The sequence below is a fragment of the Myotis nattereri genome, assembly GCF_964212035.1.
Source record: "Myotis nattereri genome assembly, chromosome: 4".
Classification (NCBI taxonomy): domain Eukaryota; kingdom Metazoa; phylum Chordata; class Mammalia; order Chiroptera; family Vespertilionidae; genus Myotis; species Myotis nattereri.
Window position 1 is genome coordinate 80,099,209 of NC_138079.1, and position 24,982 is coordinate 80,124,190.

A 24,982-nucleotide genomic window follows, 5' to 3' on the forward strand; every position below is an offset into this window, starting at 1 on the left:
TCAACAATTATCAACTCACAGCCACTCTCGTTTCATCCACACCCCCTGTTGTTCTGTGTGGGATTATTTGAACCAAATCCTAGACATCGTATTATTTCCCTCCTTAGATGTGGAAATGGAGACTCAGAAGGTTCAGAAAGGGTATCAGTGGGAGAGCAGAGGCATTCACATACTCAGGTATGTCCTTGTCTGTCCCCCATAGAGAAAAGCATCATACATGTACACACAACCACCTACACTGGTGCACCTGAGGATGAACTGCTGGTCCCAAGCACGGGTTCCCCTCCCACCTCTCACATGTCCCGTTTCGCCCATCCCTCGCTCCAGGTGGAGCCACTTCAGTGGTCGGGCGTGGGTCTGCCAAGTCTCCTCCCGCTATGGGAATCCACACACACTCATCAAGGGCCAACCATATGGTTGGTGTGAAAGAATAAACCTCCAACTGCCATTGTCTCTTTTTTGGCATCCCAACCAACATTCTAAGAGGAATTATTTTAGCAAAAGCCACCTCTGCCTTCATTTCTAGGTGCAGAAAGAAATGAATTCAAATTAATTTTGATCAAACGAAACTGTTCCTGAGAATATTAAGAATCCCTCATATTTGTTCACTTCACATAAATTATCTGGTAGATTCTCAAACAGACCTGAGCAGAGACGGGAGGTTTTGAGTTCCAGTGTTTCTGCTAAGGGAACTGCCCAAGGCCTCAGCTAGTAGGAGACTAGCACCGGGCTGTCTGACATCCCTCCTTCCTCAGCTTTAGCTCCTGGAAATTTTTAACCAATATTTAGGATTAGGAATAATTAACCCTTTGCGGTCGTATTAAATTTGGACACGGGTGTCATACTGGTCGGAATTCATTTCCATTGAAAGAGCAGTGATACATAACATGCAAGATTATGAAGGATAAACAAGATTTATTAATTCTTTTTTGAAACTACGTCACTGCTAGTAGAATCACGACAAACATTATCACTTTCTACGTCAGAGTCAGTATTCAAGGTGCCAAAATAAAACTCTTCATCGTTACTTTCAGATTCGCAGTACACTTCTTTCAGTAACTTTCTTTTTGCCATTTTGGAGTATTATTTTGAAATATCTTAACAAGCGAGAATGCCTAATTACAGTTAAACGTAACTTGTAAAGCTTTATCTGAAATTCTGCAAAGTATCTCCGAAGCTTGTCGATTTCTTCACTCTCAAAAGGTGACTGACTCGCCACGGTGTTCTGCATGGCGAGTGTGGAACGACCGCGTGTGTTTATATTGAGTTTTGATATCTCCGATTTGTCGGGGCAATGTTTTGGTTCGTGACAAGGTCGCTTAGACACTTAAGAGCTTTCAGAGAAATTATGAACTGATACATGAATGGCGTTAAGATTCGTATGGTTCCTTGCTGTGGTGGCTGAGAGCAGACAAACGACCGCAAAGGGTTAAATGATGCAAAGCCCCTTGGGCCCCCATGCTTATATATTTATCATTTATCTCTTTGTTAAAATGCATCTGCACTCCTGCCTCTCTCCCTTCATGGTAACAATGGCTACCATAGCCAGGTTCTGAGGCCTCCCAAATATGAAGTCCAAGAGGCAGCCCCCCCCCCCCCCAAAAAAAAACTCTCTCCCTCTGGAAATATTCAGAACATATTCCTGTTGCCCCCCCCCCCCTCAGATTCTTCTTCTTTCAGCTCTGACTAGTTACAGATTATCCAAAACCCATTTTTAGACCCTCCCCTTCCCATGGCTTTAGATCCTCTGTATCATTTTGGACTTCTCTGAGTCTATAGTCCTAGGGAGGGTATTGGTCTCTACAGAAATGTTTGTTGAACCAATCAATAAAAACTCATTCACACTAAGGTGTAAAAGAAAAAAAAAACCTGTTGTTTTAATGTATTACCTCTCTTGGGGGCATTTATAACAGCCCTTTAATGTATGGGGCCCTTTACACTTGTATCCATTACTGCCCCCAACATTATTGAGGTAGGTATGAGATGAGGCAACTGTGAGAGGTTGCGCTATTTGCCCAAAGCCACACAGCATATCTTGAGAGACTGCCATATAAAGTAACATTCACAGCTTCCAGGGATTAGGGCGTGGGTATCTTTTGGAGGTCCATTTTTCAGCCGGTTAAGGGTAGAATTGAGGTTTTCTTGCAGCTAACCTGCACCAAAGGTAACTCCAAAGGAGGAATTTCTCATGGAGCTGATGAGAAAAGTGATGGGGGAAGGGGGCGAGGTCTCGGCCCTGAGCGACCATCCGGCCTTGGCCAAGGTGGCTGCAGTCAGACCTATCCAGAGCGCTCGGGTCGGGCGGGCTCCGCCCGCGGAGTCAAAGGTTGCAGGGAGGATGACTTGGGCTGCGGGGGCGGCCTGGCCCAGACTGGGCCCAGAAAGTGAAAGGAGGCCCAGGCGCCTGGGAGGCTGGACGGATAGAGGACCAGCACCCAGCGAGCCAGCACGGTGCCCTCCCGCACCTGGGGGTGCGGCGGGAAGCTGGCGTCCAGCCAGTGGCGCACGCCCCCTGCTGGGCAGAGACAAGGAAGGTCCCGCTCGGGTCTCAGCGCCCCTCGGCCCAGAAAGCGGCCCCCCCCTGCCGGCCTCGCCGCCTCACTGCACTCCGGGCTCCGCAGCCGCAGACTCGCCCCTGCCGGTCGCGGGGTGCGCAGGCGGGGAGCCCCTGGCGCACAAGGGACTCGCGCGGTGCAAGCCTCGGGCTGCCGCTGGGGGGCACCGCTGCGCGCTGCGCCTGGCTTCGCTCCGCGGGGACCTTGGCCACCGAACGGAGCACGGCCCGGCCGGGCACCGGGCGAGAGGCGGCGAGGAGCGGACGCCCCAAAGCGGGGGCTGGCTGGCGCCGGGTTCCCAGCGCCCCACGACCTTTCTCCGAGTCCTCCCGAGGACTCCGTGGCCCCCGTACCTCCCACCCCAGCCAGGCGGCCGCTCCCCTCCGTCCTTGGAGAGTGTGGAAGGGTGGGTTTGGGGCCGGGGGCGGGTCTGGGGGCGGACCCGGAGGCGGGGCTGTCTCTGCGGCAGGACCCAGCTCGGCTTCCCCCAGTCTCTCTCTTGTCTCTCCTCCTCCCTCCTCCTGCTCCGGGCGGAGCCCGGCATGGGGGGGCCGGCGTCCGGCAGGCCAGGTACGGTTATGTAGAAATTGGGGAGGCTTGGTGCGGGGAGGTGGAACGGGGGAAATCAGGGGCAGGGAGGATTGGCGGACTGAGAGACGGAGAAACCCAGGATAGCCGGACAAGGGGAAGGGGAGGGGTGCCCGTGAACCTGGGGCCCTTGGATGGAGAAGGGGATGAAGCCGGCCAGGTTTGGAATCGACAAGGAAGGGAGAGGACGGCAGTGAGGAGGGGCGCCTGGGAGGAGAGGTGAGGCTGAGGCGCAGGAGAGTGTGTTTGGGGGAAGCGAAACCAGGCAGGTATGGAGGCCGCAGCTCTAAAGGTAGCTACGGGGCCAGACTGGAGATACCCGGGTGGGATTGAGGGGCGGGGACTGGAAGAAGGTAGCCGGAGCCTCCCAAATCCTGGAGGAGGAAGAAGGTGATTTGAGCTATCAGCGAGGGAAGCGGAGACGATCGCTGAGGAGCCAGGGCGCAGGATGAGGGGTGGACGGAGGCCCGGGCCCAGGCGAAGAACTGGAAGGGGGCAGGCAGGGGATGGAGATATTTGGATGGTAGTATTGTTAATACCCAACTCAGAGTGCCCCTACCCTTTCTCCAGCATCCCAGCCCTGCCCTCCTGACACCCCCCAGCCTCAGGGCCCAAGATGGGGTGGGGAATCTGACTACCTCCCCCTTCCCCAGTGGGGTGCAATGTTTGCAAGTAGGCCCAGGCATAACTCCTTGTCTGTAGGTATGTCCAGTTCTGTGCAGCCTATTTGTGTGTGTCTGCCTAGAGGTCTGTGTGACTGTGGGTGTGTCAAGTGTTTATGTCTGTGCGTCTGACTGTTCCTCGGTTGTGTTTACCTACGCTGATCTGTGTGTCTGGTCCTCTGTTTGTAGATAAGCGTCTATGGCCCCATGGTTTGTGTGTCTGAATGTGTGTCTGTGGGGCCTGTTTGGTGGATCAGGATGTATTTACAGGATGAGCATCTCTGTTGGTCTGATTGCTCCAAAGTATGTATTTGTGGATCTGAGCACCTTTATCAGGATGTGTGACTCTGTACAAATGTCCATCTATGTCTGTCTGTCTGTCTGTGGGTCCTTAGAGATGGCATTGGGTTTGTGTGCCTCTGTTTCCTCTCTAAGGACCCGAGTCATGTCTCTGTTCCTTTCTCTCTCTCTCTCTCTCTCTCTCTCTCTCTCTGTCTCTCTCTCTCTCTCTCTCTCTCTGATTCCTGCTCCCCCCACCCCACCTTTCTTCTTTTTCTTCTTCCCATCCCCCCACCAAGTGGATCCGGGACCCAGGGAGGGCCTTCCTCCGGGCCTGGTGGCTCTAAGCAGGGCCCCCCAGCCCCCACCTCCTACTTCACGACATGAACCTTCTCTACCGAAAAACCAAGCTGGAGTGGAGGCAGCACAAGGAGGAGGAGGCCAGGAGGAGGTAAGGCTGTGTCCTGGAATGCCCCCTTACCTGCCTACTTCTGCCTCCCCCCAGCTGGGTCACATCCCTTCTGATCTCAGAGCCTGTACAGAATTGCTGGAATGGCACACACCCTGTCCCCACCCTGCTCCTGCCTCCAGACTCTGTCCTGCCCTTTTGGGGGGCTTCCAGCTTAGGAGCACCCTGTTGGCTCTTCTCCATTCCCAGAGGCCCAAGTCACTCCTCCCTCCCTCACCTCTGGCCTGTGGTCTTCTCTCAATTTGGGGCTGGCTCCTGGCTCCCCCGTCACCTGACCTTGGAAGGGGCAGGCCATGCTGCCCTCACAGTCCAGGGATGGGGTCATTTGTGGGGCACCAGAGAAGATCCATTTGGCCCCCTCTCAGCCTCTGCTGGGGGAGGTGAGTGGCCAAGTGGTAGGGCTGTGTGTGTGTGGTGAGGGGCATGTAGGCCCTACAGAAGACCCAGAGCTTGCCCTCTCTCCTTGCCCTACCAGGGACCTGGGGTCTGGCCTCTTCTGTCTTGCTCCCTTCTCATCTTCACTCCCATTGACTGCACAGCCTCTTGGAGCCTGAGTCAGAGCCATTTCCCTGCTCCCTTCTCCCTCCTCGAAACTAGAGTTTAATTCTTGTTAATTAGATTAATCAGAGCTATCATTGCAGTGATCTCTTCCTAATGAAGGGTTAGTAGACAGGGCCTTAATGAAAGCCCACCCCACAGTTCTCCCCCTCTTGCCTGCCAGCCGTCCCCTAACCTTCACTCATCCAGAAGCTCAGAGGACAGTGAAAGGGAATGGGGATGAGCCTGGGAGGGTGACAGAGCGAGGACAGCACTGAGGAGAGAGACAGACAGAGATCAGATCAGCGGGGGGAGGCTGCTCTAGCGATGTGGCGGTACAGCCCCGCGTCTGGGAGAGGAGGTGCGGTGTGGAGCATAGGCCACTGAGGCTGGACATGGGGAAGGCCAGAGGCCAGGTGTGAGCAGGAGTGAGAAGGAGCAGAACTGTGGTGGCAGGTGTGAGCCAGATGGGGTTGTGCTGCCTGGGTGTGCCATCTCTCTGCCTGTGTATGAAATCGTCCACATGTGTGCTGTATGCTGGATGTGCCTAGGCTGAGATCAGCCAGCACTGGGCTGCTCCCCTGCACACATACTTACCTCTCCTCTCATCCCATTTTTAAAGCCCAGGGGTTCTGCCTGAAGCTTCTACTTCAGTGCCCTGGACCTTCAGGCCTCCCCCCATCCCCACCCCAGTCCCTCTTCTTTCTCCCTGGGAGGCCACAGGGTTGCAACCGACCTCTGCTCCATCTTGGCCTTCTCTCCCCAGCTCCAGTAAGGAGGTGGCTCCTGCAGGCTCGGTAGGGCCCGGGGCTGGCCCGGGGCCCGGGGTCCGTGTGCGGGACATCGCCTCTCTGCGCCGCTCCCTCAGGATGGGCTTCATGACTATGCCCGCCTCCCAGGAGCACACCCCCCACCCCTGCCGCAGCGCCATGGCCCCTCGATCCCTCTCCTGCCACTCGGTGGGCAGCATGGACAGTGTGGGGGGTGGTCCTGGGGGAGGAAGTGGGGGTCTCACTGAGGACAGCAGCACACGAAGACCCCCGGCCAAGCCCCGGAGACACCCCAGCACCAAGCTCAGCATGGCAGGGTCCGGGGCAGAGACGCCCCCTAGCAAGAAGGCAGGTGAGATACCCCCAACCCTCCCCAGGGGAAGCACGGAGTGGGGAATTGGAAGGATCCGTTCCAGGCCAGGGGAGGCCTGCTGGGAGGGTTCACTCAGGGAAGAACCAAGGAAGTGGAAGGTTTCGTTCTCAGAGGGGCTGGGGTGGTTCCTTTTTGGAAGGGTGTGAGATGGATTATTCAAGGACAGGGGAAGTTTCCTGAAAAGTTCCATCTTGGGGAAGGAGTGACATGTCCTTGGAGGTACATGAGGGTGGGAGAGAACTGAGGGTGGGAGCTTCAGATTCTGAGGAGTTCATTAGAAGGACTGCGGGCGGACTGGTAAGATGGGAACCCACTGGAGCTGTAAGTTGAGAAACGTGGGCAAAATGAAGAGGCAGCTATGTCCTTGCAGGCGGGTCAAGAGTCAGAAAGGGTCTCCCCTATTCCCGTCCGCAAACAAGAACACAGTTTATTTTTCTCTTTCCCGTTTTTCCCAGGCTCACAGAAGCCAGCCCCAGAGGGCCGAGAGTCTAGCCGGAAAGTTCCTCCACAGAAGCCCAGGCGAAGCCCCAACACCCAGCTCTCTGTCTCCTTCGATGAGTCCTGCCCCCCAGCTCCCTCTCCCCGAGGGGGAAACTTGCCCCTTCAGCGCCTCAGTAGAGGGTCCTGCATCGCTGGGGACCCTGAGGTGGGTTCCCAAGAAGAAGAGCCCGTGTACATTGAGATGGTGGGGGATGTCTTCAGGGGAGGAGGGAGATGTGGAGGGGGCCTGACTGGGCCCCCTCTTGGGGGTGGGGGTCCGACCCCTCCAGCTGGCGCTGACTCAGACTCGGAAGAGAGCGAGGCCATATACGAGGAGATGAAATATCCGCTGCTCGAGGAGGCAGGGGAAGGCCGGGCCAATGGGCCCCCTTCGCTGACCATCGCCTCCTCGCAACACCAGCCTCATGCCCTCCAGCCCCACACCCACCATCGTCCAGCCTCAGCCCTCCCAAGCCGGAGGGACGGGACACCCACCAAGACCACTCCTTGTGAAATCCCCCCGCCCTTCCCTAACCTCCTTCAGCATCGCCCTCCACTTCTGGCCTTCCCCCAAGCCAAGTCTGCTTCCCGAACCCCTGGCGATGGGGTCTCAAGGCTACCAGTCCTCTGCCACTCCAAGGAGCCAGTGAGTTCTACCCCAGCTCCCCAAGTGCCTGCCCGAGAGCGGGAGACGCCTCCCCTACCACCGCCGCCTCCTGCTGCCAACTTGCTGCTGCTGGGACCCTCGGGCCGGGCCCGGAGCCACTCAACACCGCTGCCACCCCAGGGCTCTGGCCAGCCCCGGGGGGAGCGGGAGCTCCCCAACTCCCACAGCATGATCTGCCCCAAGGCGGCAGGGGCGCCGGCAGCCCCTCCTGCCCCAGCCACCTTGCTCCCTGGCCCCCCCAAGGACAAGGCCGTGTCTTACACCATGGTGTACTCAGCAGTCAAGGTGACCACCCACTCCGTCCTGCCAGCTGGGCCTCCCTTGGGTGCTGGGGAGCCCAAGACAGAGAAGGAGATCTCAGTCCTCCATGGGATGCTGTGCACCAGCTCGAGGCCCCCCTTACCTGGGAAGTCCAGCCCCCACAGCGGAGCCATGGGCACAGCAGCTGGGGTTCTCCATCACCGAGGCTGCCTGGCCTCCCCACACAGCCTTCCGGACCCAACTGCAAGCCCCCTAACCCCCCTCTGGACTTATCCAGCCTCAGCAGCTGGGCTTAAGAGACCCCCTGCCTACGAAAGCCTCAAGGCTGGGGGGGTGCTGAATAAGGGCTGTGGAATGGGGGGCCCATCCCCCCTGGTCAAGATCCAGCTGCAAGAGCAAGGGACTGATGGGGGTGCCTTTGCCAGTATTTCCTGTGCCCACGTCATCGCCAGTGCAGGGACACCAGAAGAAGAGGAGATGGGCGCAGCGGCGTTTGGGGCAGGCTGGGCTCTGCAGCGGAAGGTCCTGTATGGAGGAAGGAAGGCAAAAGAACTGGACAGTGAGTGAAAGGAAGGTGGGAGGGGTGCGGATGTCCTTGGTGATTTAGGGGAGGCCTTGGAGGAGTTATTTGGAAGCCATGGCCCATTGTCCTGAACTGGGAAGCGTTCTGGGAGACCAGAGGGCTGGGGGTATGCAGTGGACTAAAGGGACGGGGTCCCCAAGTGTGTGCTGAAGGGGCAGTAAGATCTGGGCTGGGGAGGTAGAATCTGGCCCCCAGAGCAGCCTCTCCTCCTGCCCCATCCTGCTGTACTCCCTGCCCCTCCCTTTGCTGGGCTGCAGGGGTGTGTGTGAGTGTGCGCGCACTTGGAGCTAAACACAGCTGCCTCCCAGCTGTTACCATGGCAACTTGTCCAGACTGGAGGAAGAGGAGAGGGAGGCCCCTACTGTTGCCTGGCAACGCAATGCTCTGCCAGGCCTACTCTCAGTGATGAGCTTAGCTCACAGTCAGCCCTTCCTCCAACAATTTCCCCCCAACATACACACGCACACTTCCTGGCTCAGGATATAGGATTCTTCCCCTCCTGGAGATAGGGCCCCTGTTCTGTTTCGGTAGGTAGTCATTACAGCCCTATCTGGGGCTGTAGGGGCTTGGAAGCTAATGCTGGGATAGGGTAGGCCCCTCTGCCAGGAGTCATACCAGTGGTTGCAATGGAAGGTAGCGATACTCGGGTTCCTCCTGTGTGTGAATGTGCTGGGGAGTGTGACATAGCCCCCTCCCTTCCCAGCTGTGACCTGCAAAGGGGCAGCTACTTGTGATCCACCCACGCTGCAGTGTGTGGAGCTGGGGGAATAGCAAGACCCCTCCCACATACAGGCACTGAGCTCTCCTTGTCATCCCAGCAGAGGCTGAGGAGAGTGCCCGGGCCTGGAATGGCAGCACCGAGGGTCCAGCCAAGGTGGAGCGGGAGGACAGGGGTCCTATGGCATCAGGGATCCCAGTGAGGAGCCAGGGGGCAGAGGGCCTGCTGGCCAGGATCCACCACGGAGGAGACCGAGGAGGGAGTCGCACGGCGCTGCCCACACCCTGCCAGACCTTTCCGGCCTGCCACCGAAATGGAGGTGACACCCGGCCCTCCCACCCCTGTACACAGATGGGGTGGGCTGGGGGGAATCTCCCAGGGCCCATGTCCTGGGGCCTACACCCTAATACCTCATCTGCATCCCCTTCCCTCTGATGGGGCAGGGGGCCGCCTGGAAGGGGCTGTCCTCGGAAAGGAGTGGGAGCCCTGAAGGCCCCTTCCCTCACTTCCTCCTCAGACTTCACCGGAGGCTACCGCCTGGGGCGCTCTGCCTCCACCTCTGGAGTCCGGCAGGCCGTGTTCCACACCCCCAGACCCTGCAGTCAGCCCCGGGATGTCCCCAGCCAGGTGAGGAGGAAGATGAGGTTGGGTTATATTTGTGAAGGGACAGAGAGAGAGGAAGGCCAGGATGTGGAAAGAAAGGCATGAAGTCAGGCTGGGCCCTGGCACAGACTAATAGGGTCCAGGCAGAGGCGGGGGTGGCAGGGCGGGGGAATTTGGGGGAGGCGGGGAATTTGGGGGAGGATCCTGGAAAGGGGCTGCTTATGATGGGCAAGCCAGGCAGGGCCGCCACTGGCGGACAGTGTACCTTTGTGCACCCGCTCTGCGGGGACCACTGGAAAAGTGCATCCGACGGGGAAGGCAGCTTTTCAAAGGGGCCCGTCCACAGGGTGAGATAGGCACAGCCTGGCCGCAGGGCTCACCGCTGGGCAAAGGGTGGTGCCGGGGCTGGGTTCCTGCTCCCGTCGGTGCCCCCGCCAGGGGCAGAGGATCGGGTTAGGAGAAGACTTGTTGCTGGGAGAAGGCACTGGTCTCCGCCGGGGGGACAGGGCACGGTCATTCTGAGGCCCCCCTTCTCCCTTTCTCCCCACGTCGGGGCGGCGGCGGGAGGAAGGCGCACAGACCCACCCTGCACTGCCGCTGCCTCTGCCCCTGCCGCCCCAGCCGGCCCGCGAGCGCGACGGCAAGCTGCTCGAGGTGATCGAGCGCAAACGCTGCGTGTGCAAGGAGATCAAGGCGCGCCACCGGCCCGACCGGGGCCTCTGCAAGCAGGAGAGCATGCCCATCCTCCCCAGCTGGAGGCGGGGGCCCGAGCCCCGAAAGTCCGGCACCCCGCCCTGCCGCCGGCAGCACACCGTCCTCTGGGACACTGCCATCTGAGGAGGGCGGGAGGCCGGGGCAGGAGGCCTGGGGAGCAGGGCAGGGCTCTCCGAGAGACTTGCCTTGAATGAGGGACCCTTGAAGGACCAGGTGAGAGAGGGCCACCCCGGCCCTTCATCCTAACCCCTGGAGGCGGGGAGTCTGCCAGGCCCATCGGGCTTGGGGCCCTAGCAGTACCCACAGACATTTGGGGGAGGAGGAGGGTTGGCTTGAAGTTGGGAGTGAGGCTCTCACTGCTCTTCCCTCTCAGCGTGGTAGACCCCTCCCGAGAGGGCGAAGGCCAAGCCAGAGGTCAGCATGGGGGTGGAGGGAAGGGTTAGGGAGGAAGGGGACGGGCCAACTGAAGGAGGGACTAGAGAGTGAGAGGTGAAGGAGCTCTTATAGAGTCGGGATTTGGGGAGGGCATATTTATTTTATTTATTTTAGTCTAGAGGGCAATTCTGCCGCCCCCCCTCCCCCAGGCAAGGAGTGGGGAGTCGAGAGCAATTAAAGGAAAGCACGTTTGCACTCTCCCCAACGCCTAAAAGCCCCACTATCCAGGCCTGCCCCAAAGCTAGGGATTGGTCTGGAGGGCAGCAGACTCATTTACAGTATTTACAAGTCGCCAGAATTTGGTAGGGAGCTGGCCTGTTCTGAAACAGGCAGCTTCTTTAGCTCTGGAGTGAGGATCTGGCACCAGGGATGGGTGGGATGATGGGAAAGGAGGGAAATTTTTGTGGGTGGGGGGAGGGCAGGGTATTTATTTAAACTTTAAAAAATCAGAAGAGATGTCAGGAATTTTTTTTTTAATTCCTTTCTTGCAGAATAATATATTAAAAGACTAATGATCCTAAAACTGGCTTCTTAAATTTCCGTGTTCTCTGCCTTTCTTACATTTGTTTCCTTTTCCCTCTGACCCTTGGTTTGTGGGAGTTGAGGGTTGTGCACGGAGGGTTGAGTGGCTGTAGTAATGGGGACAGGTGGAGGGTGAGGTAAGTTTTCAGTGACTCAACATATTTATGGAGCATCTGATGTGTGCTTGACAATGTGCCGATGCAGAAGGAATATTCACACTAAAACCTGCCCTCGAGCAGTTGTGATCTACCCAGGGAGATGAACTACCTGAGCTGACACTAGCCAGGGCTCCAGGAGTAAGAGAGGGAGAGGGCTGGGATCAGCTGAGAATGCTTCTTGGAAATTGAGCCTGTAAGGACAGGTAAGGTTTGGATGAGCAGGGGGAGGAAGGAAAGTCCCAAAGTCACAGTGATTGTCTGTAGAACAGTAGAAGATGGGGGTACGGGCCAGGAAGTGTGTTTAAATTATACAGACGCAGCCCTGGCCGGGGAGGGGAAGAGGGGCTCAGTTGTCTGAAGGGCCATCCCATACACCAAAAGGTTTTAGGTTCGATTCCTGGTCAGGGCATGTGCCTAGGTTGCAGGTCCCATTTCCTGTCTGGAGGAGTATGGGAGGCAACTGATTGATATTTCTCTCCCACAACAATGTTTCTCTCTCCCTCTCTCTGTAGAATCAATTAAAAAACAACAACAACAAACATATCCTCAGGTGAGGATTAATAAATAGATAAGTTAACAATACAGAGGGCAATAGGGAGTCAGCCATGATGAAGCTGGTTGAGAAAGATGGGCTTCAAAGGAACATGCTGGTCTTGGGGAAGGAACCGTGACAAATCCCGGGAGGTGACACATCACGGGGAGGAGGATGAAAACAATGTCTGGGAAATGGAGAACAAGAGACAATGAATGGGGGTGGGAGGAGGGAGAGCATCTTCCAAGCCCAGTTTGGAGCTTATGTGATTGGGGAAATGATCACCTTGACACAGCAAGGAAAGTGGGGTTGAAAGGACTGTGAGTGAAGATCAATGAATTTGAAGCAATAGTGAATATTCAGTTAGAAGGTTTGTGACCACCTCGAAAAGAGTTTCAAAAAATATGGATAATATGGATGTTTTTAAACAGTATGGAGGACATTTTTAAAAAACTTTGTCTTGTGTTTATTTTCATTCATATTAAAGAAATTATAACCAGCACATCAGACTTCTTGTTATTTCCTGGTTATTATTACATAAGGCTAATTTTTATATGTTTTAATTGATTTCGGAGAGGGAGAGGGAGAGAGAGATAGAAACATCATTGATGAGAGAGAATCATTGATCAGCTGCCTCCTGCATATCCCCTACTGGGGATCAAGCCTGCAACCTGGGCATGTGCCCTGACCTCTCCTGGTTCATAGGTCGAGGCTCAACCACTGAGCCACACTCGCCAGGCACAAATGAAAATTTTTAAGTTTGAACACATTCACAATTTAAAAATATATGGCCAAGTCAATCTACAAACATAACTGGGAAAATTTTTCTTCTAACACATGAGAAAATGATTGGTACAATATGCAAGAAAGATGTTTGAGTTGATAAGAAAAAGAAAATCCAAACAAATGTGAAAAGAGGGCATGAACAGTTCACCAAAGAAACAGAAATTACCAATAAACATGTCCAACCTTAACAATAAATAATGCAAAATAAAACAAAAATAAAATACTTTTCACCTGTCAGGCAAAACTGAAAAAAATTCATAACATCAGTCTGGCAAATATGTGCAGGGAAGAGGCGGTCATTGTAAGTGTCGATTAATACAGCCTTTTTGGAGGTCAGTTTAACAGTATTTATTAAACTTTAAAATGTGCATGGTTTTGACTAAAAAATTCCATTTCCAGGAATTTATCCTATGGAAATAGTTACACAAGTGTACTAAGCTAAGTGTACAAGGATGCTAATTGCAGCATTGTTTGAAATAATGAAAAACTGGACACAACCCCTAATGTTCATCAGTATGGAACTAAGTCATTTATGGTATCAATGGAAAACTGAAGCTGTTAAATACAATGCAGAAGACATAACTGTTCTGAACACAAGAAGCGATTCATAATAAGTGAACAAAGTAATGTGCAGGAGAGTACATGTAGAAAAAGCACATTTTGAGAAAAAATATTTGTAAATTTTTATGTAGGTCTGGAAGGACGTACACCAAATACTTGATGATGATTATTTTGAGGCCTGACAAGAGAGGTGTCTTAATGTGTTCAAAAAGATTTGGACTACTTAAATTTTTATGTATATGTCTTCATTCTGAAATTAGAAAACTATGTATTTATTATGATTTTTTAAATATATTTTATTGATTTTTTACAGAGAGGAAGGGAGAGGAATAGACAGTTAGAAACATCAGTGAGAGAGAAACATCAATCAGCTGCCTCCCGCACACCCCCCACTGGGGATGTGCCCGAAACCAAGGTACATGCCCTTGACCAGAATCGAACCTGGGACCCTTCAGTCCGCAGTCTGATACTCTATCCACTGAGCCAAACTGGTTAGGGCATGTATTTATCATTTTTAAAAAATAAATAGTTATGTGTTCAAAGAGGATAAAGACAGGACGGGTTGTGCTCAGTGACAAGGAACAGAGGTAGGCACCAAGTGCCAGGTACTGTGGAGCCAGCATATGTGGGTTCAAGTCCAGATGGGCACTTAGAGGTTGAAAAGAGAGGTAGGGATAGAGATGGAGACGAGGTGAGATGAGAAAAACTGGAATCTCAGCAGAGTTGGAAGGAGAGGCTGGATTGGATGCAGTCAGGGCAGTAAGGGCTCAGACAAAGGCAGGTGCTTAAGGATGCTGTGAGCCTGGGCAACCTAGACCTTTTGTGAGATGTATAAGATTGAAGGCCTGCAAAGAGTTAAAAATGTTTAAAAAACTTAGACTACACTGGAACTATACATCTCACATGAGGAGGGATGAGCACCCCCTGGGAAGTCAGCCTGGGCCCAGCCCTGCCTGCCTAACACCTGGTAAAACACCTGGATGTCCTCCGGGGGCCACCAAGCCACTTCCAACTCTGACTTTCCACCTTTTGAAACTCCAGCAAAACAGGGAGGCCTAGGGCAGTATAGCCAGAGGTGAGAGTGTCCTGGAGCATTCAAGTCAAGAGGGTTATGGGAGCTGGGTGGGAGAGACCATCAGGAGGGAACCTATTCAAATTAAAGGGGGGAGAAAAGTACCTCAGAAATAATATGCTACCTTATTTTTTACAGCCAGTTTTCCCATTGAGATAATATTTCAGCTCTGAAGAGAGATTTCTATAAAAGGGTCATGTCAGAAAGACTTGGGAGCAATTTTGAAGAGCTCTCAATGGCCAAAGGATGGGATAATTTAGCATAAAGATGGTTAAGAACTGGCCTGGCTGCTGTGGCTCAGTTGGTTGGAGGATTGTTTGATGCACCAAAGGGTCTCAGGTTCAATTCCTGGTCAGGGCACATACCTAGGTTTCAGGTTTGAGCCCCTGGTTGAGGTGTGTGCAGGAGGCAACTGGTTGATGTCTCTCTCTCACATCAGATGTTTCTCTGTCTCTCTCCCTCTCCCTTCCTCCCAATAAAATGTATCCTTAGGTGAGGATTTTTTTTAAAAGGGTAAGAACTGCAGTAGGTTAGGAGACAAATATGGTTAAATTCATTAGTTCATAATGACAAATATTTCTCACCTTTGGAGGATGGCAGAGAATCAATTCATTATTTTAAGAACTGGTAAGTAAAGGGAAAGAATCAAGCCTCTATTTAGCTTTATAAAATCACTGGTGAAGGGAAATTTCTGTTTATATAAATACTAGAGGCCCGGTGCACAAAAATTTCTGCACGCAGGGGGGGTCCCTCAGCCTGGCCTGTGCCCTCTCGCAGTCTGGGACCCCTCGGGGGATGACCACCTGCTGGCTTAGGCCCGCTCCCTGGGGGATTGGGCCTAAGCTGGCAGTCAGACATCCCTCTGGCAGCCCGGGAGCCCTCGGGGGATGTCTAAGCTGGGAGCAGGCCTAAGCTGCAGTCGGACATCCTTAGCACTGCTGAGGAGGCAGGAGAGGCTCCCACCACCACCGCTGTACTGGCAGCCATCAGCCAGGCTTGTGGCTGAGCAGAGCTCCCCCTGTGGGAGCGCACTGACCACCAGGGGGAAGCTCCTGCATTGAGCATCTGCCCCCTGGTGGTCAGTGTGTGTCATAGTGACCAGTCATTCCCAGTCCTTCTGCTGTTAGGGTCAATTTGCATATTATCCTTTTATTATATAGGAGTACCCGGCCAGCCTGGGTGAGGGGCTGATGGCTGTTTGCAGGCTGTCCACAGCCCCTTCAGGGTGGGGATCCCGCTGGGGTGCCTGGCCAGTCTGGGTGAGGGGCTGATGGCTGTTTGCAGGCTGGCCACAGCCCCTTCAGGGTGGGGGGTCCTGCTGGGGTGCCTGGCCAATCTGGGTGAGGGACTGAGGGCCGTTTTCAGGCTGGCCACAACCCCCAGCCACCCAAGCTCCCAGTAGAGGCTGGCTGGAAGCAGGTATCTAGATTTATTTGTCTTCTATAATTGAAACTGTTGCCATGAGTGGAGGCCACAGCCGGCTCAGGGCTAGCGGGAAGCTTGTCTTCCTCCATTGCCTGGGCAACCAAGCCTCCTGCTTGCTCCAGTTCCGTGGCTGCCAGCCGCCATCTTGGTTGGGTTAATTTGCATATAGTCGCTCTGATTGGCTGGTGGGCATGGCTTAGGGCGTAGCAAAGGTACAGTCAATTGGCATCTTTGTCTTTTATTAGTGTAGATTTTGGCTAGTACATGAAGACAGAATTTTAGAATTGGAATATCACCATGAGGTAATGGATCCAGGTATTGAGTTTCAGTAACAGTGATCATCACAAACACAGTACAAGAGACAACCAGACATGATGTGCTTCCTGATAGAAGAAAGTACCACCATCTATGAAGTGTTCTAGTCCCCCCAAAATTACCAATAGACCAAACGGCAGAACAACTGAACAACCAATCAAAGCGTAATATGCTAATGATATGTTAAGGCTGCTCAACTGCTCTCTATGACGTGCACTGACCACCAGGGGGCAGATGCTCTGACCAGTAGGTTAGTTTGCTGCTGGGGTCCAGGCAATGGGAACTGAGCAAGATGGAGCCCTTATGCGGTCCCTCCGCGGCCTGATCATGCATGGGTGGAGTCCCTCAGCCTGGCCTGCACCCTCTCGCAATCCAGGACCCCTTGGGGGATGTCGGAGAGCCAGTTTTGGCCTGATCGCACAGGCCCCTCCCCTTGGGAGGGCACCAGATGCAGGGCTCATGGCTGGCAAGTGCTGCAGTGGCAGTGCGAGCCTCTCCCGATCAGGACTGATTGGGCATGAGCCCACAGCAGGCACAGTGGGGCTGGGATGAGCGGAAGCGGCAGGTAGGAGCTGCAGGTGTCGTTGGACTGTGGGTTTCAGCCCGATCCCTGCAGGCCACCCAGAGAGACCCCGCCCATGCATGAATTAATGCACCAGGCCTCTAGTTTATTTATAAAAAAAAAAAAAAGTTCTGTCATTCCCACGTATGTACATATGTGCTTTATGTTTTTTATTATTTATTTACCACAAGGAAAGGTCAGGAATTGTTATCTTTCTTTTAAATTTTTTTTACTGTTTCACTTCATTACTGCTGTGTATGTGCTCCATGTGAGTGACGTAGGTGCTTATGTAGGTGGGTTCCGACTTACAGTGAAAATCGAGTTATGTCGTGCCATAGGAACGGATCTCCGACGTAACCCAAGGACCTCCTGTATTGGATCCTAACTCAATCAAACAAACTTTTAAAAGCTCAGTTCTTACATTTGTGAGATAATTGGGAATATGACCACTGACTGAATATTTGGTGAAATTAAGGAATTATTATTAAACTTCTGGTGTAAAAATGTATTCTGGTTATGTATTTTTTAGATTCCTTTAAGAGATAACACTGAAATATTAATGGGATAAATTATATGAGGTCTGGGAGTCGCTTCAAAATAAAATGAAAAGTGAGAAAGTGAAAGGGGAACAAATGAATGAGTTGATCATTGTCGTGGCTGATGAATGTTTGGTCTTCCCTTGTGTCTGTTTGAAATTTTCCACAATAAAAAGTGTTTGTGTGTGTGTTTTTAAGTCAGTGTGATGAGTCAAAAATTTTCCTCCTTTGAAAAAAATGCAGGGTGAAACAAATGATTTGGGAAGCCCCTCCCAGCACACATAATTAAAAATAACCTTTTCTTTAACAAAAAACCCACAACTTAATATATATATTAGAGGTCTGATGCACGGATTCATGCACATTCAAAAGAAATTAATTAAAAGAAATATTTTAGAGGCCGGGGAGGGACCAGGGGAGATTGGCCAGCCAGGGAGGGACCATGAGGGAGCTCCAGGTCATGTCCTGCCTGTCTTGCCCAGTCCCCATCAACAGGACCCCAGCAGCAAGCTAACCTACTGGTCAGAGTGTCTGCCCCCTGGTGGTCAGTGCACATCATAGTGACTGGTCAAACAGTCAAACGAACAGTTGGACACTTAGCACATTAGGCTTTTATTATATAGGATATGCATTGTAGAAAGTTTTCAAATATTGAAAAGCAAAAATAAAACAAAACACCATATTCCTACCACCCAGAGGTTACCATTTAACAATTTATACTAATAAAAGGGTAATATGCTAATTAGACCAGGAGACCTTCCAGGAGAACTTCCGGACAAAGCCATGGTGGTGGGGCTGAGGCAGAGGTGATTAAGGGCAATCATGCCAGAAGGGGAGGGCAGTTGGGGGCGAGCAGACCAGCAGTAGGGGGCAGTTGAGGGCGATCAGGCCAGCAGAGGGGGGAAGTTGGGGGCGATCAGGCCAGCAAGGAGGGACAATTGAGGGCAATCAGGCAGGCAGGCAGGTGAGCAGTTAGGAGCCAGCGGTCCCAGGTTGCAAGAGGGATGTCTGACTGCTGGATGTCCACAGGGATCAGGCCTAAACTGGCAGTCGGATATCCCCTGAGGGGTCCCAGATTAGAGAGGGTGCAGGCTGGGCTGAGGGACACCTTCCTCCTCCCCCGTGCAGCGGGTCACTCGTCTATAATAAAGTGTAATATGTAAATCGGCCGAACAGCAGAACAACCGTCTGGATGACCTTCCTGACAAAGCCGGGGCTGTGAGGGAAGCCCAGTCCCGGGTGCCAGAGGGAAGCCAGTGCCGGGGAAGGAAGACCTACTCTTGCATGAATTTTGTGCATTGGGACTCTAGTTTACTATATAACATTACAGAACTTTTTCTTCAAATATATATATATATTTTTTTTAAAAAAATAAATTTTTAGTGATTTCTGAGAATGAGAGAGAGCGAGAAGCATAATGATGAGAGAGAATCATTAATCAGCTGCCTCTTGCACGCCCCCTACTGGGGATTGAGCCTGAAACCGGGGCATGTGCCCTGGACCAGAATCCAATCTGGGACCCTTCAGTCCAGAGGCTGATGCTCTATTTACTGAGCCAAACCAGCTAGGGCTCTCAGAATATATTTTGAAAGCTGCTTTTCTCTGTTAATGGTCTCCATCTCCCCATGCCAATAGATTTTCATCTTATCTAACACCTAGGTCATATATACATTTCTTTAATTGTGCCCCAAAGTGTCCTGGTGTCTTAGCTTAGGCTGCCATAACAAGATACCATAAACTGGGTGGCTTACGCAACAGACATTTATTTCTCATGGCTCTGGAGACCGGGAAGTCCAAGGTAAAGGTGCTGGCTGATTCAGTTCCTAGCTTGTGGATGGCCACCTTCTCACTGTCTGCTCATATAGAGAGGAACAGGGACAGGGACAGGGAGAGAGCAGCACTAGTCTTTATTCATCTTCTTAAGAGGACCCGAATCCCATGATGGGGCCCCCAACCTCATGACCTCACCTAAACCTAATCACCTCCCAAGGTTTCATTTCCAAATGCCATCATATTGGAGGTTAGGGCTTCATCATATGAATTTCAGACTAAGAGTTCATCCTGAACCATACAATGCATCTGGTTGTTATGTTTCTTCGTGTCTTCTAAATTGACACATTATCTTTTCTTCTTTTGTTCCCATAACTCAACTGGTGAAACAGACTGGACCAGTTATCCTGCAGATGTCACACTCCCTGCATATGCTTAGCTGCTTTCTCAAGGTGCCTCGATGGTTGACAAGTACCAGGAGTGGAGCCACTTGCTATTCAGACCCAGGCGGCCTAATGCATGCACCTTCAGGGTGGCAGCCCATTCTAAGGGTGCAGACCCAATGCCCCTCTGTAACCTCCAAACTGTCCCTAGAGTGCAGTGAGGAGCATGTTGGCTGAGGACTCATCCAGGCCACCCGTTGGCTTTTGCCACCACCACCCCAGAGCAATTTTTGCCACCAAAACTGGCTGGGAGCCAGAAACTACAGGCCAGAAATTTTAAAAAATTTCCACTGACCTTATGCTGATTGTGCTTGACATTCCTGCCTTAAAACCCAGGGATGGGTGGGACGGTGAAATGTACACATTCCAGAAATTTCAGGTTAATGAGGGGAAACCTTTTGGAAAAATTAGAAACTACAAGGAAATTTTTAAATATGTGTATTATTTATTTTCCTGCCCATTCAGATCTGAAGTCACTTGGCTCATTGAGTAACATAAAATGTATCCTTGCATTTGGGTCATAAAACTGTCATGCTTGGTCTACTTAGAGATATGGAAATCGAGAATAAAAATGGAGAATATTTCTCCCATTCCACCCTCTATTTTGACTTTGAGGTTGAGTGAGTGAAAAGATCTATGAGGAAAAGTTCCCCTTCTCTCCTTTCTATTTCTTTCTCTCCCCACCCCCCCACCCCCCCCCCCCACCTAGGTGGTTCTAAGGTAAGGGAAAGAAGACAGCTCCTGATAAGAACTTCTTACAGAGGCAAACCCTTTCACTCAGGGAGGGAAAAGCTCCTGGCAGGAGGGACAATTCACTTCTAGAATTCCCTACTGGGGTGGGGGTGGGAGTAATCCACCTCCTTTCCGATAACAGAGGTAGAAAGCTGCCCACCCAACCTTGGCATCTTCAATCATTGCTCTGAAAGAGACTGCGCCCGGCCCACCCTTCCTTGTGGTGGAAGGAGGATTTCCCTTCTGCTGTTCCAAAGGAGAGATGGGCCTCTGCAGAAGAAGAGGCATTGTGCCTGTCCGCCAATGGCCCACCACTCATTGCACCTTCGAGGGGGAGACCACTTGGGCCTTACAGTGTACAGGGTGGGGGTGGGGGTACAAGGAGACAGCAGAGAGGCCAGCCATTGCTCCTGGAGGTGCAGATGAGGGAGCGGCCTAAAACCACAGACTGGGTGTAGGGAGCGGCTGTACAGTTTAGCCTGGGACTGACCTGTTGGCAAAGCCACAAACAAGTCCCAGCTTAGAGGGCACAGTCCTCTTAGCATAATTAGGCTTGACCTTATGATGCTCCCTAGATCTTACCTGAGTAGCTAATGGGCTGAGGGAGGTGCAGCAAGTGCTGCCAAAACAAGTGAAACTCACAAGAACATTGTAACTATGGTGACCACTACCTTGTTTACCTCTGGCTGTAAAATAAAGGCTCAGCTTGCTGTCTGGATCTCTCTCTCTGTGGCCTCAGCCAGGCACAGGAAGATCCACCTAGAGACCCAGCTTATTCTCTTTGTCTGACTTTTCTTCATCATTCACCGCCCTCCCTCAGGCTTGCGAACCCCACCGCCCTCCCTCAGGCTTGCGAACCCTTGGCTGAGCTGGCTCGGCACACTGGGCAAGCTGGGGGAGGATGAAAGAGGTGTGGCAGTAGAAGCACCCTGCCAAGCAGGCAAGCAACCCCTGTCCCTCCCAGAAGGGTGAGTGAGCCCAGGTGGCCAGAAAGTGACCTAGAAATACTCCGCATCCTAGTCCGTGGACATGAGTCCCTGATCCTGGTGGTATTGCAGCTTAAGAGGAGACTCTACTACCCAGGTGATGTGCTAACTGGTAGCTAGAGCATGGTTCTCAATCAGGTGATTTTGCCCTCCAGGGGACATCTGGCAGATTATTATTTTTTTAAAATATATTTTATTGATTTTTTTTACAGAGAGGAAGGGAGAGGGATAGAGAGTTAGAAACATCGATGAGAGAGAAACATCGATCCGGTGCCTCCTACACACCTCCCACTGGGGATGTGCCCGCAATCAAGGCACATGCTCCTGAGTGGAATCGAACCTGGGACCCTTCAGTCTGCAGGCCGACGCTCTATCCACTGAGCCAAACCGGTCAAGGCACATCTGGCAGATTATTAGTTGTCACAACTGAGGATGCATTTGCTCCTGGCAACTAACAGGTAAAGGCCAGAGATGCTGCTACACATCCTACAAAACATAAGACAGCCCCGCTACAATAAAGAAGCACCTGATCTGAAATGTCCAGAGCGCTGAGGTGGAGAAACCTTGAGTCTTGAGATTGAGAAACCCTAAGTTAGAGTATCTTAACATGCAGCACATGGTAACTTTAGATTCCTATTGTAAAAACTAGCAGCTTTATTCAACCCACAAATCTTTGTGTATTTATTTTCAAGTGTGCCACCTTTTAAGTCAGGCTGGGTGGGGATAGAAAATTATACAAAACCTTTCTTAAGTTCCGACCTTCATCACTCGCCAGCACTTTCAGTTTGTGTTATCTTATGTTAACAATGCTTATTGACCTCTAATGGGTGCACAATGGAAGCTCTGAAATCACATTGCTATTTCTTCAAATCAGTTTCTTTTTTGTTTTTAATATATTTTTATTGATTTCGGAGAGGAAGGGAGAGGGAGAAAGAGCTAGAGATAGAAACATCAATGAAGAGAGGGAATCATTGATCATCTGCCTCCTGCACGCCCCCTACTGGGGATTGAGCCTGCAACCCGGGCATGTGCCCTTGACCAGAATCAAACCTGGGACCCTTGAGTTCGCAGGCCGATGCTCTATCCACTGAGCCAAACCAGCTAGGGCTGAAGTCAGTTTTACAGAGGTATGCTTTACATACAATGAAATGTACTTATTTTAAATCTACAGTTTGATGAGTTTTAACTCCTCTGTATACCTGCATTCGTAAGTTTTTTAAAACTAAGTTTAGGTTTATCGAGTTATGGTTATAAATGTGGAATTTAAAGTGGACCAGATCTGGGTTCAAATTCCAGCTCTGCCATCTATCAATCCTCGTTTTTTTCAGCAAATTGGACTAATAATATCCACCAAAGGGGTAATCCTGATGACAAAAACTATGATACACAAACTATTTAGCACAGAACATGCCTGGCATATGGTGAAATGCTTCCTCAATGGTAACAATAATTGTGAATATTAGTGTTCTCACCATTTCATGACACATTTGGCTAATTTCATCTCTATCTACATGCCTTCCCAGGATGAGCACACCTTCTCCAAGGTTACAATATGCATTTATGCACATGCGATTCCCAAACCAGTATTTCCAGCATCAACATCTCTCCTGGAATCCAGAAGAGCAGGCCTCTTTTCCCTGGGCCCACCTCAAGACATGCCCATGACTGTACTCACGATCTTCCTTCCAGCCCCCCACCGTGTCTTAGACTCCCATCTCAGTCAGTGGCATCACACCCAGTCTCCTGAGGCAGAAATCTCTCCGTCAAAATACCTGGTTCCTTTCTCACTCACACACACCCTTTATTCATTAGGGTCTTGGCTCCACTGCTTCAAAACAAACCCGAACATCAGTGGTTTAACCTAAATGGAAGGTTATTTTTTGCTCATGTTAAGTGTTTAAACATAAGCAGTCCACAGCAGCTCTGGAGGCTCCGGGATATCTGGGGCCAGGCTCTTTCTCTTTGGTTGCTCTGCATTTCAGGTGTGTTGCCCTTGTTCCACAAGGCCTGAGTGGCTTACTCCTGGGCCCACTTTTCATGCAGCAGTATGGAACTTGCTTACAATGCAACAGGCACTGCGCTTAATCCTCATACTACCTAAGAGGCAGCGGTTGTATTAGGTTCACCCATGTAAAATTGCCATTTTTGTTGGTTAAATATGGTAGAATATTGGCAATTTCATATAATTCAACCTAGTAGTATCTCTACTTTACAGACAAGAACTCTGATGCACAGAGAAGTCAATAACTTGACCAAAGTCACACAGCAAGTGAACAGTGGAGAAGGAATTAAAATCCAGAGCCTCCCTGGAAGCTGGGCCTGTGGAATATTCTTCAATCGTGAAGTTTGGTTCCTCTGTGCCCAACGCACTCATAACCTAATTGAAGGGCAATTACACTGGAAAGCTAGATAGAAGTTCAAGAGAGAAACAACAACAGCTTAATATAGCTATATTAAAATGTCATAAGGCCATCTATGATTTTCTCCCCCAAATGAGTGGAAAGACAAGACATTGTTTTTTAGAAGTTGAGGAGACAGCAATGGCCCCAAATTGGTGTGACCTGGAAGTTTCCCCAGAAGAGGGGAGATTGCAACTGAGTCTTTTAAAAAAATATTTGTACATATTTTTTTATTGATTTCAGAGAGGAAGAGAAAGATAAAAACATCAATAATAAGAGAGAATCATTGATCGGCTGCCTTCTGCATGCTCCACACTGGGAATCGAGCCCACAACCCGGGCATGTGCCCTGACAGGGAATCGAATCCTGACCTCCTGGTTCATAGGTTGATGCTCAACCACTGATCCATTCCGGCCGGGTGCAGCTGAGTCTTGACAGCAGAGGTTTAGTTTCGTGGTGGTGGTGGGAGGAATGTGTAGTGGTAATAATCTCAGTCTGTGCTATTTAACAAACCCTTGAGATGTTACCTATGAAAACTTGGGTCTCTGTCCTTATTTGGTTGTGCATATACATGCATGTGTGTATGTATAAACACAGTTTACCACTACAGTGTGCCTGTGGATTTCTTCCTCTGCTCCACATTTCTCACATTTTGTCTGTGTGTCTGGGTATGTCTTTCTGTGTCTCCATCTGTCTTTCTGTGTCTTGGCATTTCTCTCTCTCTCTTTCCCCCTCCCTTTTTGTATTTCTCTATCATGTACTCTCTCTTCATCTGTCTCGCTCTGTCTTTGCTATACCATGTATAACTAGCCCCATGTAAATCCTACGTACAGTGTATATCTTTTACTATTTATTGTACATATTAAATAGTTTGATGCACCCTGCCCCAATTTAAAATGCAAAGGAACAGAATGTTCCATCACCCCACATAAATCTCTTTTCTATTTTATTTCTCCTTCTCCCGGCCTTTTATTTAATTAATTCATTTTAATTAATGTACAAGTTAGACATGTACATTATTTTCAAAGTCAAGCATGAAAGGCCTAGTTATGAAGCAAAGCACCCCACCTTATTACACTCTTGACCCACTGCTTAAATGTAATGTTTCCAAGTTTTCTAGTCTGTACCTCCTAGTTTCTAAATAATATGCTTGTACAGCTACTTCTTGATTTTGTTTTTCAGGTTTAGATGTGATTTATTAAAACAGAAAGTGAGGATTTAATTCTGATACCTCTACCCCCATACACAGCTCTTCCCCTCCCCCATTCTCCCAATACAGTTATATTCTAATTTTTGGACACAGCAGAATTCACTATTTATAATATTATTACATAAATATTATTTAAAGCTGAGAGACTATGATTATACTTTCTTTCTTGGAGTTTTCTTTCCCTAAAGTTAATCTTTTCAAGTTTTTGTCTAGTTTTCTAGGTTACCTATCAGGAATTCAATCCCCTCAGATGATCAGTTGGCCTAATTTTTTTCTTGG

The 24,982-nt window shown here is 50.9% G+C and overlaps 1 protein-coding gene across 2 annotated transcripts; it reads left to right on the top strand.

Annotated features, from left to right (window-relative positions):
- Positions 1 to 2,750: 2,750 nt before the first annotated feature.
- On the top strand, positions 2,751 to 11,227 carry NYAP1 (neuronal tyrosine phosphorylated phosphoinositide-3-kinase adaptor 1). Of its 2 annotated transcripts, none has more exons than XM_081090321.1 (7): positions 2,751 to 3,125; positions 4,384 to 4,535; positions 5,857 to 6,212; positions 6,689 to 8,200; positions 9,046 to 9,261; positions 9,460 to 9,569; positions 10,125 to 11,227. In XM_081090321.1, the coding sequence occupies exons 2-7, from the start codon at positions 4,468 to 4,470 to the stop codon at positions 10,380 to 10,382; spliced, it is 2,520 nt and encodes an 839-aa protein (XP_080946447.1). In that variant the 5' UTR covers positions 2,751 to 3,125; positions 4,384 to 4,467; the 3' UTR covers positions 10,383 to 11,227. The 2 variants fall into 2 exon arrangements, with proteins under 2 accessions (XP_080946447.1, XP_080946446.1); XM_081090320.1 differs by having other exon boundaries at positions 3,021 to 3,125; positions 9,043 to 9,261.
- The last annotated feature ends 13,755 nt before the right edge of the window (positions 11,228 to 24,982 follow it).